General features: G+C 43.6%; 1 protein-coding gene across 5 annotated transcripts in view; it reads right to left on the reverse strand.

Moving 5' to 3' along the window:
- ELMO1 (engulfment and cell motility 1) overlaps window positions 1-17,331 on the reverse strand; it is a 530,720-nt gene that overhangs the window by 423,009 nt on the left and 90,380 nt on the right. For 3 of the 5 annotated variants that reach the window (XM_039239135.1, XM_039239134.1, XM_039239132.1), the window contains exon 2: window positions 12,179-12,326. In XM_039239135.1, coding sequence (XP_039095066.1) covers window positions 12,179-12,256 — 78 coding nt within the window. In that variant the 5' untranslated portion in view covers window positions 12,257-12,326. Of the gene's footprint in view, window positions 1-12,178; window positions 12,327-12,574; window positions 12,675-17,331 lie in introns of those variants that run through there. The other 2 variants (XM_039239136.1, XM_039239137.1) reach the window with 2 other exon arrangements.

The raw sequence follows: 17,331 nt of genomic DNA on the forward strand, positions 1-17,331 counted from the left end.
AGGGAGGACATACAGTTTCAGCTTCAGCACACTAGGTGTATGTTCCCATCTATCACCAGGAAAAGGAAACCATGAAGATTCCGAAGCAAAGAGACACAGATCTTGGAGTAGAAGGAACGATAGGACAGTTTTGAATATATTGAGCTTGCAGAGCAAGGGACGTATAGATGACATATAGATGGCCAAGGCACATAGGCTGATACGTGGTTGTTTATATGGGTCAGGAGGTCAAGAAAGAAGTGAGCCGGAAATGACCAGCATCCTATGGTGATGAGGCTGATAAATCCACACAGATCAGTACATCCTTGTCCCAGAGTAATGGTCCATCTACAATCGTTTTGCAAATGGGTATATCTTATCTCAAAGCCATTTGGTTGTCTTTTGATTGCGGATGGCTTTGATAGGACAAAAATAAATCTTCCCAAAATGCATGGTTGGAACAAGGAAAGGGATGTTCTTCTCACGAGGGCCACCCCCTTGCAGAAAGATTTCTCTCCTGAAATCTACCTGGAAAGCAAACTGAAATCTGAAATTCATTTTCAGAAGGTAAAGCAGAATGCTAACATTTCATTCTTGCTCAATTAAGCTGAACTCATGGTTGAGGGGAGAAATAGGTTTGCTGTCTTTCCCTTCTAAAGTGTTGCTTTTTTTTTTTTTTTTTTTTTATGAGGTTATATAGACTCTGTCACACAAAGAGAGAGCTAAAACAGAAAAGGAAATGATCCGGTCACTTTATTGTAAAGGAGGTTTAAGGAATAACAGCCACAATAGCAAATTCAATAGTTGTACAAATCAGATAAGACATGACTATTCCTGTCACAGTGTCATTCTACCTTATTATGACATCACACAAAGCAATACTGCAGCATCACATGGGCTTTGTCACATCTCTGTTATGTGGAACAGAAGGAGCTCCTGCAGATGCTAAGTTTGGACACTGTGTAAAATAAGAAGAGGTGAAGAATTAGTGGGACCATCGTACTGAGGGGGGTACTGAATCTCTCACTGAAGGTTACTGTGGGAGCCAGATGAGTTGCTGACAGAGAGAGTCAGAAATGTAGAGGGCCTCACAACAGTGATTTCCAAATCTGGCCCCAAGAGCATCAGCATCACCAAGGAGCTTGATAAAAACAGGAATCCCTGGGCCTCCGACTGTACCTACAAATAATCCTCTCCGTATGTTCAGTATGTTTCATGAGTGATTCCAGTAAAGAAGGAAGCTTGGGAACCACCAATTTAGTCCGTTCTCAACAGAGAGAAATTCATCTATTGCCCAGGGGACAGGTGGCAATGTCTAGACACATTTTTGGTTGCCAAAACTAGGTGAGGGGATGCTCCTGGAACCTAGTGGGTAAAGGCCAGGATATAGCTTAAATCCTACAATGCACAGGACAGCACTCGTAGCTGAGAATCATTCAGTGTGGGGGTGGGGGGTGGGTGCCTGTGAGACTCAGTAGGTTAATTGTCCAACTTCAGCTCAGGTCATGATCTCGCAGTTTGTGAGTTCGAGCCCTACGTCGGGCTCTGTGCTGACAGCTCAGAGCCTGGAGCCTGCTTTGGATTCTGTGTCTCCCTCTCTTTCTCTGCCCCTCCCCTGCTCACCTTTGTCTCTCTCTCTCTCAAAAATAAATATTTAAAAAATTTTTAAAAAATCATTCAGTCCAAAAGGTCAGTGGTGCTGAAGCTGAGAAATCATGATATAGTCGAATCCTCAAGAAAGAACAGTTTAGGAAAATTAGAGGACTTTCAATGTTTGCAACTCAAAGTTGGAACATACCTTTTCAGAAACCCAATCTCATTTTCTTGATTGTATGGAATTTTAAAGTTTTGTGTAGTGTAGTAAACTACACATAAAATTTCCAGGGGCGCCTAGGTGGTTCAGTTAGTTGGTTAAGCTTTTGACTCTTGATTTTAGCTCAGGTCATGATCTCATAGGTTGGGGAGATCAAGCTCCACATTGGGCTTTGCTTGGGATTCTCTCTCTCTCTCTCTCTCTCTCTCTCTCTCCCCCTCCCTCTCTCCGCCCCTTCCCGGCTTGTGCTTCCACACTTGCTTGCTCCCTCCCTCAAAATAAATAAACTTGAAACAAAACATAAAATTTCCACTTTCAATCATTTTTATTAAAAAAATTAATGTTTATTTAGTTTTGAGAAAGAGACACAGAGTGCAAGCAGGGGAGGGGCAGAAAGGGAGGGAGACAGAATCCAAAGCAGGCTCCAGGCTCTGAGCTCTCGGTGCAGAGCACAATGCAGGGCTTGAGCTCACAAACCGTGAGGTCATGAACTGAGCTGAAGTTAGATGCCTAACCAACTAAACCACCCAGGTGGCCCTTAAACCATTTTTAAATGTATGGCCCAGTGGTATTAAGTACATTCATATTATGCATTCTATGTGCTATGTGATCTTAAAGTGCTGAATTCAAAACTTATTTTGAGCTCAGTTGTCATTTTAGTTCACCATGCTGTTAATATTTAAATGTCACAGGAATTATGGGTTTTCAGGCTACAGAACTGACTTTAATGCACTTAAGGGGAAGTCTGTATTATTGGTTACAGTTTTGCCTGAAACACAAAAAGCTTATTCTATGTACCACTCTGAAAAACTCACAATTGACTGTTAGTGGTTATCATTATTAAGCAGAGCATTGAATGATGACCTCATGAATCCCCACAATGCCAGGAAGGATGTATGAAAATTGCCAGTTCTTTCTTACAAAGCAGGAGGCTTGTCCCCAGTGACACTGCTCTTAAGTGGCAGCCTAGTCTTTCAGTCCATATCAGTATACCCCCATCCATGCCTGTGAGCGCCATGTCAAACTGCCTTACCAGTGTCCAGCCTCAACAGGATGCCTCATTTCAGATGGGTTCCTTCTGGAGCAACCCAGGCCACTGGCCACATTTCCCCTCATTTTTAAAGAAATACCGTCTTTGCTTTCATAACACAGTGTGTCTCTGGAAGTCACATCATTAGTGGCTGGAGCAGGCAAACTCAGCAATGGTTTAAGTGTCAGTTCAAATCACACTGGTGTTAATGGTGGGAATAAGTTTAGGGAGGAGTGTAAGAGATGGAGAATCTGAAAAAGAACTACCTGATGAGTGAAATAAGTCCAAGAAAGGCAAATACTACATGGTACCACTTATATGAGGAATTTTTTAAAAAATAAAACTTACAGAAAGAGAGAATAGAAAGATGGATGCCATAGGGCTGGGAGGGTGGAAGAAATAGGGAGAGGCTGGTGAAAGGGTATCACCTGTTAGATGAATAAGGCTTAATGTGAAACACAGTGACGACAGCTGATGACAGTGTATTGTAAGTGAACTTGAACATTCACACACACACACACACACACACACACACACACAGATAAATATGTGAAGTGATGGGTGTGTTAATTAACTCTATGGGGAAGTATCCTTTCACAGTGTATTTGTAGATCAGATCACCATGATGTACACTCTAAATATCTTATAATGTTATAAGTCAATTACACCTCAATTAGGCCGAAATGAATTTTTTAAAAAAGGAGCTACCAAACAGATTTATGGTTTAATAGAAATTGCCTGGGTTTTAGTATCACGCAGTGCTGGATTCAAATCAATAGCTTCCTAGCTGTGTGATCTGAGGCAAATTAATGAACTTGTGAACAATTATGAACTAGGACGTCAAAAATACTCCATGCAAGGCATTTAACAGACTGCCTGGCACATCATATGTGCTCATGAGATGGCCCATGCTGTTATTTCTACTGCTGCTGCTATTATTATGTATAGAATGAGAAAACTCCAACTTCAAGCCCAAAAATTTAAATGTGCTTTATGCAATTAATGAGCTTTAAAAAGGTCTTGGGTAAATCAAATTTATGTGTATTCGATTATATCTTAAATATCTACAGAGGGGCACCTGGGTGACTCAGTCAGTGAAGCATCTGACTTCAGCTCAGGTCATGATCTCACAGTTCATGGGTTCAAGCCCCACATCGGGCTCTGCGCCGACAGCTCAGAGCCTGGAGCCTGCTTCAGATTCTGTCTCCCTCTCTCTATGCCTCTTTTTTCCTCTCTCTTTCTCTCTCTCAAAAATAAATAACCATTAAAAAATGTAAAAAAAAAACCAAACCCATATCTACAGAAATAAGATAGCTGAGGAGAAAATGCAGGAGTCATTTTGTACATGCTTGCCTGAAAATACATCATGTAGGTTTCTTTTAGGGAAATAATCATATATAGGCAGAGGGTGCTACTAGATTTTTCTGTTAAGAGGATGGAGAATATCAATGTTTTATTCTCATCCTTACTGTTCATAGTTCAAAGCTGAAGTAGATACACAGAAACAGAGATCGATGTGAGGGACCACAGGGTACAAATGCATGTAAAACACAGGCTGACTGACCACGGGGAGCATATAATACACTTCAAAAGACACGGGTACATTAAAAAAAATTAAGTAACATTAGGTGCAGACTATATTAACTGAATAAAAGCTACAGGCAAAGAAAGTGATACAAGAAATGAGAAGGATAGAAGAATAATTGCATTATAACACACTCAGAAAAGGTTTGAATACAAAGGAGGCTCTGGGTAGTGTTAGCAAAGCCAGGATTTAAAGGAATTAAGGGCTGAATGGAAGGTTGGAGAAATTCAAGCAGGCTTACCTCTTAGAAAGACACTGCAGGAAATGAACAATGTACAAGCATGTGCAGGAACACACTTCGAAAGGGGCAGCTTCTAGATAGCAATATGGTACTTGAAAATTGCACACATCAACTTTGAACCCTGGATAATACGAAGATACCTTGCACCCTGGATAATATGAAGGGAAATCATGGAGGAAACATCGAGTCAAATTAAAGACTCTGACTCAAGTCTTATGATCACTCAAGAATCATCCATGACTTACTTTTTTTAAGTATACTTAAAAAAGTATACTTTTTTTTTTACTTACTTTTTTAAGTATACTTGCGGTATACTCTCCTCAAACAAAACCTTTCGCAAAAGCATGCAAAAATCAAACAGGCCAATACAAGCTGCTATTGCGGGAGGAAGCGTGGAGAGCCTGCAAGCACACTGCACACACCCCTCACCCCTGAAGCAACTGGGAAGGATTCGAGAAGGATCCTTGAGAAGGATCCAATGAAGGTTAAAAACCATGCAGGGCGCCTGGATGGCTCAGTTGGCTAAGCGTCCAACTTAGGCTGAGGTCATGATCTCAGAGCTTGTGAGTTCGAGCCCCACATCGGGCTCATTGCTATCAGCACAAGCCTGCTTAGGATCCTCTCTCTCTCTCTCCTCTCTCTCTCTCTGTCTGTCTCTCTGCCCCTCCCCTACTCTTGCCTGCTCGCTCACTATCTCTCTCTCAAAAGTAAACATTAAAAAAAATATATGCATTCTCCCCATCATTGTTTCTGGGCCTGAACCTGATGCATAACAGCCTTCCTGAGGGCTTGTCCGGTGCACAGATATTAGAGTTAACCCAGACCTTTTGCTTGCCCACATGGCTTAGGCTTGCTTTTCCTCTATCTCCTTGTATGGACAGGATGGAGTCTGTACACTTGAGGCCGTGAACAACACATCTATCCCATCCTTCTCCTACATGAAATAACTTCCAAAAGTTGGTAACGCCCATCAGACCACCTTTCCGCAGGTTTACATCTGCGCAGTTTCACCAACCACTTGCTTGTACCCTGCAGACACATGGGGGCTTAAACAGAGGAATAATGTATCCATCAGGTGAAGAGGAACCGGTGGCCTGCTAGCAGGCACACTGGGGACAGAGCTGTTGTTACTTAGAAGTCATACTTCAGGGGGTGCCTGGGTGGCTTAGTCGGTTAAGCGTCCGACTTTCGCTTAGGTCATGATCTCGCGGTTCCTGGGTTCGAGCCCCACGTCGGGCTCTGTGCTGACTGCCAGCTCAGAGCCTAGAGCCTGTTTTAGTCTGTGACTCCCTCTCTCTTTGACCCTCCCCTGCTCGTGCTGTCTCTCTCTCTCTCTCCTAGAAATAAAAAAATTAAAAAAAAATATTTATAGAAGTCATACTTCAAGCCAAGAGAGAACATGGAATCTAGACAAAGAGTATCAGTAGTGAACACACAGACTAGAGGGCTCAGCACTGAGGCTGGGACAGATTTAGAAAGGAGGGGAAAGACGTGGGATCATGAAGGAAACTGACCAAGACCAATCAGACAAGGAGAGAGAATCTCAGGATTGTGACCTAACGAAGAGAACAGGGAGTTTCGAGATCAGAATGAGCAGCGTTGCCAAGTGTAACCAAGCAAGGTGGAGTGAGGACCACTCGATTCAGCAAAGCAGAAGCCTCTGCAGCCGTCAGAGAGCAGCTCTGGGGAGAGGAAAGTTGTTACTCATTCTCAGTTTAAGGAGATACCGACACGACACAGGCAGTGGCCTATACCGACAACATTTAAGTCAACTTGGAATGGAAAGACACAGACTGAATTACACACTAGCAAGAGAGTTACTAGGTCAAGAGAAGGGTCTTCCAAGGCAGGAACAGAAAAGCCTATTGGTGAAAGAGAAGAAAAGAATAACTGAAGAGAACACCGATGGCGCAAACCTCAGGTAAGGTGAAAAGATGGGTTAGGACACAGGTGCCACCAGAGAGTCGGGGCTTGGGACAGACTGATGCCCTGGGACAAGGGCAGGACCAGCCCTTCCCTCCTCGGCTGGCAGTGGAGGTGGGGCGGGAAGAGGACGGCAGGAGACAAGGGCATCACAGGATCCTGGGGGCATGCAGACACATAAGCAGAGGGCCGGTCAGGCGCAGGCAGAAGTGGTGGCCTTCTGACCTTGGAAAGGAAGGAGTGTGGGGGCAGGGCAGACAGGAGAAATTGGAGGCCTGAGGAACACGTGCAGGAACAGAACAGCAGGAATGCTGGTGGGTGGCCAAGAAACAAAAGAAAATATCACAGAGAAGAGCTAGGGAGACAGTGAATATTCCACAACACAAACTGGCTGCATGTCCAGTTAGCATTCTTCCTCATCACTAGGTGATGCCTCCCACCTACCCTTTGGTTGTCTCTTGTTCCTAAACATTAAGAAAACATTAGGTAGGGGCACCTGGGTGGTTCAGGTGGTTAAGTGTCCAACTTGGGCTCAGGTCCCAACCTCATGGTTTGTGAGTTTGAGCCCCACGTCCGGCTCTCTGCTGTCATCGTGGAAATTGGGATCCTCTGTATCACTCTCTCTGCACCTCCCCCCCAAAAATAAACATTAAACACATTTTTTAATAAAAATAAAAACATTAGGCAGTGAAAGGAGAAAGCCAGGGAACTGTTCTTGATGAAGGGCAGGTAAAAAGGAAAATCAGCGCATCTCATTTTCTAATCTAATGGGAACTTGTGTAAACTAGCAACAACAAGGGCTGCCATTATGGAGTAATTACTCTGAGCCAGGCAATGTCCTACATTCTTTTTCACACATTCTCTTTAATCTTCACAACAATCAAGAAAGTGCAAAATTATTATGTCAGCTTTACAAAACTAAGATACTGAGGCTCAAAGATGGCAACTGACCCTCTCACAAATATGGGGGCTCTGGGACCCCCCATCCAGGTTTCAACATCCTGGAGACTGTACTGCATCCCTTAGGCCACATTAACTCTCAGCAAACACCTCTCGTCAGAGTGTTGAGGGTTCTATACCCTTGACTGAGAAATAAGCTGTTCAGAAAATAGTAAGTAAACCAGGACAGGAGGTGGGAGCCTTTTAGGTTCAGTGTGTCCAGAGAACCACCCCCTGGAGGCTTCAAGTGGCTCCTGAGGGTAAAACTCAGCAACTGGCCATAAAGGCCAAAGCAGAAGCCGCCAACGAGATAGTTTACAACTCCTCTGACAGCTTCCTATGGTACAGCAAACTCCTCTTGTAAAAAGCCTGTAGGGGCTTTTCCCACTGAGTAGAAGCGCAGAATTGTTTCTTCACAATTTAGAGAGAAGGGGCGCCTGGGTGGCTTAGTCGGTTAAGCATCCGACTTTCGCTTAGGTCATGATCTCGTGGTTCGTGTGTTCGAGCCCCGCGTCGGGCTCTGTGCTGACTGCCAGCTCAGAGCCTGGAGCCTATTTCAGAGTCTGTGTCTCCCTCTCTCTCTGGCCCTCCCCTGCTCACGCTGTCTCTCTCTCTCTCCTAGAAATAAATAAAAAAATATTAAAAAAAAAAAAAACAATTTAGAGAGAAGACAAACCAGTCGACTCCGTGCAGACATCCCCTTGAACCAAACAGGCATTGCTAGAGCAAAGCTGAGCAGAAATGAGCTCCTTCTCCCAGTTATTCCTTAATTAAATATCTATTGATTAAGGATGGGCTGTTCTCCAGGCACTAGAAAAAGTGTACTCAAAGATGAAGCAATTTACAGGCTCATGATGGTTTCTCATGAGCCCCTGGATCGGGAGGTGTGGGAGCCCCTGCATCAAACTCACTTAGTGCTCCTCACAGAGCAGAGAAAGGGCCTCACCCCTGGCGGACAGAATCAAAATCCTTGCAGCTGGGCTGGAATGTGCATTTTTCAAAAGCTCCCTGGGTGATCCTTGGGCACATTCAAGTTTGAGTCGGACCGCAAGTTCAAGTTGACAGACAGAACACAGTGGGATAAATGGAAGGAAACTCAAGGTTTTAGGAGAACATGGGACAGCAAAGCCCAACCCAACTCCCAGAAATAACCTTTGAGTGAAATAGTAGCTACCCAGGGTAAAAAGGAGCAAAGAGCTTTCTGAACAAAGGTAATGTGCCACAGGAGACAGGCAGGTTATACGTCCCTTACGGAACAAGGTGGAAGATCAGAAAAAAAGCACCAATCATTGCTCAAGTCTTCGCTGCATGTGCAAATATATTTCCAATTCTTGTGCCAGCTTCTGACTCCGTCAAGAAACAACACCTGACGCGAGCACTGCCATGAGTCTCTCATTCCAACTTTAGCAGCTGCAGGGCAATAAAGGGTTAGGTTTCTAATCTGTTGTGTGGGTCTCCACATGGCAATACCTCGAGGCCCATGATTCAGCCAACTATTTAAAAGTTCAGTCTTCAGAGTAAGACCTGGGTTTGTGTCCCGGTCTCAAAGATTGGCAAATCACTTAACTTCTGTGAACTTCATACCAGCATTTGTAAAACCAGAATCACCACCAAGAATGAGACAAGGAAACATCAGGTGCATCCTGATACAATGGCCCAAAAAGGACACAACATCATCTCTCTGGCATTTCACCTGGTAATGCAAAACCTGGGAAGAAAACATCAGAGAGACCCAAACTGAAGAATATTCCACAAAGCTGTCCTGTACTCACTCTATGAAACTGTCAAGGTCACAAAAGACAAAGAATGACTAAGGAAACATTCCAGGTCAATGGAGGCCATAGGGAGAGGACAATAAATGTAATACAGGAGCCAGAAGAGATATCAGACTGTGGGAAAAACATGTGTAAGGGACCTTATTGGGACAGCTGATGAATTCTGACTATGGACTATGGACTTGGAATTAGATGATAATTTTGAACTACTCTTTAATTTCCTGGCTTTTAAAGAGACTGCGGTCATGTAAGAGAACGATTTTGTTCCTACACTGAGTATTTAGGGGTAAAGGGGGATGGTGCCTCTAAATCACTCTCAAACAGTTCAGAACAAAACTATATATTAAAAAGAGAGAAAAATGGAGAAAACAGTAAAGCATGTGAAGCAAAATGTTAATACTTAAAGAATCTAGATAAAAGGTAGAAGTTCTCTGTACTATTCTTGCCATTTCTCTGTTTGAAAGCTGTACTGAAATAACGTTACTGTTAAAAACTTTCAAGCCATGAAATAAGGAAAGACTGAGGAACCGTCAAAGGCTGGAGGAGACTGAGGAACCATGATGACTATATGACAATGCGGTTGGCATTCCTGGATTAGATCTTGGCATAGAAAAAGGACATCAGTGGAAAAACTGCTGACATCCAACTAAAGTTTGTAGTTTTTTTTTTTTACCAGTAATGTGCCGCCGTTAATGTCTTCATTTTGGGAAATGTACCAGTTATATTAAGATGTTAGCAGTAGGGAAAACTGAGTGAAGGGGAGAGGGAAACTCTCAATATAAGCTTCGCAATTTTTCTCTAACTCTAAAGTTGTTCCAAAATAAAAAGGTAATTTAAAAAAATAAGTATTAAGACACACACACACAGGGGCACCTGGGTGGCTCAGTCGGTTAAGCGTCCAACTTCAGCTCAGGTCATGATCTCATGGTTCGTGGATTCAAGCCCCGCATCGGGCTCTGTGCTGAGGAATAGCTCAGAGCCTGGAGCCTGTTTCAGATTCTGTGTCTCCCTCTGTCTCTGACCGTCCCCTGCTCACGCTGTCTCTATCTCAAAAATAAATAAAACATAAAAAAAAAAAAAGACACACACACACACACACACACAGCAAAGGCCATCCCCAGAGGCAAGAACAGGACACTGACTCCACAAACCCCTAAGAATGTAGATCAGGAGCTACTGTCTGACAGCAGGGGTTCCCGCCACCCGGGTCCAGGCAGAATCAAAAGGAAATAATTTAATAACCCCCTGACTTGGAATCTCTTGAGATAGAAGCCACAAGAACATTGAAACACGTGCCCCAGACTTGGTACTTCTCAAACTTAACTATACAGAGGAGTCCCCTGGGGATCTAGCTAAAATGCAGATTCTGGGTCAGGAGGTCTGGGGTAGGGCCTGAGAGTTTGCATTTCCACTGAGCTCTCAGGTGAAGCCCAAGCAACCGTCCTCAGCCACACATACGGAGAAGGCAAAGAAACAAAACCGACTGGGCCTGCCTGGGGTCATGTCCCCAGAGCATCACACCAGCCCAGGACTGCCATGTGGGTGTAAGAGGTCAACTCTGCTATGGAGCTGCTGGTTCCCTTGGCTGGTACTTAGTCTGCACCACATAGTCCCAAGCATATTTTAAAATTCAACTCATATCCTCTCTCGAACAGCTCATGAAAAAGGACAAATATCTGTTACCCGACACAAATGTATATAAAACTACAGCATGGGCTTTCCTACCTACATGGGTTACTTCTAGAGCCTCACAAAAACTATCTCATAAAGCGATTAAAATGACAATGATGGGCTGGACCAAAGACACCATTTTTGGCAATAATCCAAAAATTTTACCCTTTCTCACATTCACACTCAAGCTCCACTAAATCTGATTTGACCTTTATAATTTATTTTAATAAATAAAATATATATTTTATTACATTTATATTCTTTTGGATCTGCACAATGCCATACAACTCTTAGAATATTCTTCAACCATATAATAAAATATGACTAGGAGAAAAAAAGTATTTAGATCATAACCATAGAACAGTATTGAGAACAGAAATAAAAAATGGAGTTGCCACGGTAGCCTAACTGGGAAAATCTTAAAAGTCATCTAGAATTCTATATTATTCACTTTATGAAACCCTAAGTGTACTTAAGTCTCCATCTTTTTTTCCCTTTAATTATTTGCTCTAGATGACATAAGTAACCTTCGTGAGATACCCTGTAATCAAATCAAATCAAACCAAAACTACACCGTAAGACTGTTGAGATCCAAGCAAAAGGAGGCCTTTAAAGGTAAGGCCATATAAAAACTCTTCTAGACATTTTTTTCATTCATTAATTATGTATTGAGTATTTATTACATGCCAGACAATACCCTAGACACACAGTGCATTTGACACTAATCATAAAATTACAATTAGCTGGGAGGCAATTCCGAGCCCTTCCATATTACTTTCATTATTAACCTGTTACTATAATGTACTTGTTGGCTGCTTCTGCAAAAATCAAAGGGGAAAGTGTATCAAAAAATTATGTTTTGTGTTGCCTAGGATAAAACAGTCTGCACATGCTCCTGAGCGCCTGCCAGCCAGGGCCGGGACAGCCTCCACTGTGCCAACTGCCCGGAGCCCAGGCCACTGGGCCCTCCCGCCTCTCACCCAGCTTCAGACACAAACCCTGTATTGACACAATCCAAGGAGATGTTGAACGAGTATAAAAACCCCATCCATTGTCACTATATGTGGTACAGAAAGCAAACTACACTGTAACTATTATTGCACAGATATTTCAACACAGCCAGAGAGAGAAAGGGGGACAAAAGAGCTATCTAAAATCTGTGACAATTCCAAGACAGAAAGAAGACTGAAGAGAACCCCCAAACTGTGCCAGCATGACTGACCTGATCGATTTCCATGAGCTTGGGGTAGGCGCCCGGCCATTCTATGGCCACCTTGACGATGTCCGCAGGGGGCGGCATGGTAATCCCAGGGAGTCCAAAGCCTGTAGAACCGGGATCCTACAGCGCAGACGGCCGCACGTGTCTACACCTAATGAGGAATGACAAAAAGAAAGAAAACTTGCTCAGTGCCGATGCAGGGTGAATTCTGCTTCATCACTTCCTGTTTTCACTGGTGGTTTAGGTATGAGAAACGGCTCTGGGTGTACAACACACAGGGCACCAACTGCACCACCGGCCGCTCCTGAAGAGAGACGACAGATGAGGGGAAGGTGCCAACACCCCAAAGTCAAAACCACCAGGAGATGTGGTCCCCCCAGGGGATACTTTGTCCCTTACCACGGGGTTCAGCTCCCAGTGGTGCCAGGGTCTGAATGAGCTGGGCTCACTCTGTCCAGAATTGCACGTAAAGTTCTCGCGCTCAACAGCCTCCGGAAGAACAGATTGCCCAGGAAGTCATGGTCAGGAAGCAGCATTTCTTTAAAGTGTTTTCTGTGTGTCACAAATAGAGCTCTGCACTATAGCAACCAGGATATCATGAGGAAGGAGAAATGCCCCGAGGTTCACACACATGCATACACACATTCCCTCCCCAAGGCCAGTTCACACACTGCATCGTCAGGAGGGAAGAGGATTGACTGATGTGGATAGTGAGGCATTCAGAATGGACCTTGAATTCTCACTGGAATGAATAGTGTTGTTTTCACAAAGCAAGTAAGATTATCTTCTGCCGCATCTTCCAGATTAGCCTGTTTCTTTAGGATGACTTTTTTAACTTAATATTTTTGAACGGATAAGACAGTCATGTGATTCAAATGTTAAATGTGTGTTGTGAGTGTGTGTGTATTGTGTGTGTGTGTGCCTATGTGTGAATGTGTGAAAATACAGTGGAGAATCTCCGTCCTCTTAAAGTTGCATATCCACCCGGACAAATAATCTACAACAGGGACTTATTAAATAATTATGAAGTCTCAAATATGCAAACACATGTAGCAAATCTGTACTGGGGTATTCGTCTTCACAGTCTCTACGCTCCTTTATTCACTTGAGAATTCTACAGGCAGTGCATTATGTTTGTGCCGCATCACTTCAATTCAGGATCCCAACCAGTTATAGACCCTAGAATAAGAATTAAGAAAACAAGTTCTAATGTGAAAACAGACTGTTGTAAATATCAGGTAACACTATTCAAAACAAAGAACACCCAATCCTGGGGGTCAAGAGAATAGATAATGAAAAGTAAAATGCATTTTGAGCTCCCTCCTCCCTACCTCTACACAAAATAGTCTAGAATTACACTAAAAAGGTCATCTAACCACCCAGGAATCAAAAGCCAAGGGTGCTTTTCTTTCCCTTTCACTGGTATTTATTTCTCAAAGACTGCTGAGACAAAACCTGTTGAACAGGTGAGAATCCAATGATGTGGCTCTCCCTGAGTCTCTGTGGAAAATAAGATAGCAGCAGTGTACAAAGGAGCCATTGAGAGAGCCAAAAGGCTACGAGGAATCCCCTGGGAATTCACTTGACAAGTGCGATTAGACTTCATCAGTGTTGCCCGCACTAACAAACAGCACAGATGGGGTTTCCGTGGGATAGAGTCAGGTGCACAGTTTCAGAATGAATAATCCAGTCCACATCCTTATCCTCAGAAGTCCACATTTTATCCTCTTGAATTTATATTTCTGTGAGAGAACAGTTAATTTTATCTTATCAGAGACACCAGCAGTAAAGTGGAGTCTAATGTTGTCAAAATGGCCCAGTAAATATAAGGTTCATAAATTTCGGTAAACAGCCTAATATAATCTTACGCAAACTAAAATTTAAGACCCACTAAAGGGAAGTCTGTGCAGCTGGCTAGACTCTCCAGCCATTCTGCCTTGTAAGGTAACTCTGAAGTCCCTGGAGGCAACTAGGAAATGGGTGGAGAATTCTGCAATGTCCTTGCTTGTGTGCGATTGATTCACTTGATTCCATTTTTAATATGAAAATTCTACAACCTTAATATGCATGTCAAATGGCTTTGCTAATAGTTGAGTGAATTTAATGAGACAGAGGAGTTAGGTGCTTTTTATTTGAGAGTGAGTTACTAAAGTCCCTGCGTCAGTTACATGTGACTCCATAACCCTTGTGCAAGTTGCAATTTTCTTTATCATTCTGCTGAAGGTCTCCTTCTTAGCCTTAGGTTATGTTTCCAAGACAACAGAGAGATCGCTCTTGATTCCCATCTAGAAATCTGTCTGTCTCTACACATTGGTCGATGTCCAAAGTTCTATGTATCTCTGTGTTTGAAGCTCACCTCACTGTAGTCTCTTAAAGATCTGTTATGCTACCACATGTTTTTCCAGTCAGCTTGATTAGGTCTTGGGAAGCATAAAGTTTCCAAATACCTGATCTTTTTTTTTTTTTTTAATTTCCCAAATAGTTTTAGCTTTTGGCCCCTGCAATGGCTTTAAACCCTTTTATCCTATTTCTAGTCTTTCTGTTACACCAGCAAATCCTATTAAGGGAGGGAGGGGGGAATTAAGCCTATGTGGACATTCCTATAGGAGCTGTGTAATGGAAAAACCAACACACTTGTCCTGGTGAACTGTGTGCCCCCACGACTGCACTGAAAGAGGCCGACAGATGGGCCAGTAGAAGCCAAAAGGCAGATCAATGGGAAAGAAACACCAAACAGCTGGATAAATGATTAGCTTCAACTCTTCTGTCCCTTCCTTCCTCCCTAGGAAAGTCGTCCTCTGCCCCACTGGCCATCACTAACTACTGGTGACAAATATAGGTTTATACTGATTATGGGAATAGTTGAGAGGGAGCACCAGTCCCATATTTAAATGCTGAGTGCTCCCTTGCAGAAAAAGAAACAGACAACCTTTTCCCTTAGCATTCAGGTTAGATAAAGAGGGAAAAGGCCTACAGGCACCTGAGTGGCTCAGTCAGTTAATCATCTGACTCTTGATTTGGGCTCAGGTCATGATCTCAGGGTTCAAGGGATCCAGCACCACATCAGGCTCTGAGAGAGAAGGAAACGGAAAATCCCAAGCAGGCTCTGTGGTATCAGCACAGATTCTTGGGATTCGTGAGATACTCTGTCTCCCTCTCTCTCTGTTCCCCTCCTGCTCTCACACACATGCGTGCGCATACACACTCTCTACTTCACACTCTCAAGATAAACAAACATTAGAGAGAGAGAGAGAGACAGAGACAGAGACAGAGTGAGAGGTGCCTAGGTGGCTCAGTAGGTAAAACATCCAATTCTTGATTTCAGCCAAGGTCATGATCTCATGGTTCAAGACCCACGTCGGGCACTGCACTAACATTTCAGAGCCTGCCTGGGATTGCCTTTCTCGCTGACCCTCCTCACCTCTCAAAATAAATAAAATTCAAAAAAAAAAGATTAATAAGAGAGAGAGAAAGAGCCTCTGAAAGTGGCACCCCTCTGAAAGTAATCTTTCATTCACTTTCTCCATCTGGAGAGAAAGGGAAAAAAAATCCTTCCTCAGCTCTCTTAGGTTCAATGGCTGGGGAGTACAAATGAAACTAACAAAAGCAAGAGCAACAGAAGGGAACAAAGGAGTTTACTCACGCAAGGTATATACATGCAGGAGAACTCGGTGATAAGTAACTCATAGGGTTGGTTAGAGCTTGAAGCTAATATAACATCTTACACGGCGTGACAAAGTGTGGACAAGAGGTTAGACAAAGGCAAAGGGGCTTGGGCTCCTGAGGGATATAAGGGGTGGAATGGTGACTTGGAAATGTATGGTTAAAAAACAAGTTGTTCAGTGGGTTTCTTACACAGTCTCAGATCCTTCCAGGTGGTTATTAAGAATTGTGTCTGGAGTAGGTCTCTTCCAGCTTAGGAAGAGAAAGATATGGTTACAAATAGAAATTTCCTTTATAGATATAAATTTCCCTTACAAAAGAAAAAATTATGCCCTGCTTTTAAGTGGAAAGGAGAATGGCAGAGTTCCTCCTGTGCTGCTGTATCTTAATTGATTTCAGCTCAAAACAATCCTTACTGCAAAGTGGCATCTTCTGATGTCCTTCAATTACTCAGGCTTCTTGAGCCCTCTACTTTGTACCTAGGAGGATGCTATCTTGCACGGTGCACTGCGCCTCAGGAAGGTCGACTCCTTCTCCTCTTCTCACTACAACATCCTTCTTAGTCCAAACAGAATGATACATCCCAACACCCTTTCCATCTAGGCCCAAGAATACAGTAGGGGGCAGGTGCCGGCCGCTTCACCTAACCCAGGATGCTATGATCATCCAGGCTTGCTGAACTCTGTCTTTGTTTCCCTTCTCAAGTATGTATTAGAGAAGGCCAGACATTCCCCTTTCCAGGTCACAAAGATGAGCACTGACTGCCAAGGAGACCATGAGAACAGGTCTGGATAGACCTCCTCTGTGCCAGAGGGTCTGGATACATCACTACATGGTGGGAGTGCCGTTTCAGAGTCTCCTACTCCATCAGGGAATTAATGTCCCTTCTGACAACAGCAGGGGCCAAGGAGGAAGTTGTGTGGCTTCAGAAATGGGGGAGCACTGTGCAAGACATAACCATACAGAAGAAAGCGAGTAAGGGAGAGAACTGAATCAAATACAGAAGCCTACTCTTCCATTTTATGTATATGGCCCTGACAAAAGCCTCCTAAGGTAATCTGAGTAATAACTCGGTCCTTTTACTTGCCAGGTGGCGAAACGTGCTATTAGCTACCCATTTACAATATGTTGCAAACTTGCAGAGAAAAGTATTTGCTCTCACAGCATCTGGGCATGTCATCGTGGAGGCCACAGGACAGCGGGTAGAAAGGAGCAGGGGCAGGAGCAGAGAGAGGCACTGGACTGGGCACCGGAAGCACACACTTGTTCCCTTACTCTTCATCCTCCCCCTAGTGATAGTTGGCACTCCTTGCAGGAAACAAATAAAGATACTAAATCTTACTGAGTTAGAGTGACTTCCCCCCAATATTTACATATTCCCAAGGTGACAGAGTCCCCTCAAACATGACTGTGGACTACTGTGCTCCCCGAAAATTCATATGAACAAGTCCTAACCCCCAGTACTGAAGACTATGACTGTATTTGGAGACAGG

Source organism: Hyaena hyaena, unplaced genomic scaffold, assembly GCF_003009895.1.
Source record: "Hyaena hyaena isolate Hyena2069 unplaced genomic scaffold, ASM300989v1 scaffold_153, whole genome shotgun sequence".
Classification (NCBI taxonomy): Eukaryota; Metazoa; Chordata; class Mammalia; order Carnivora; family Hyaenidae; genus Hyaena; species Hyaena hyaena.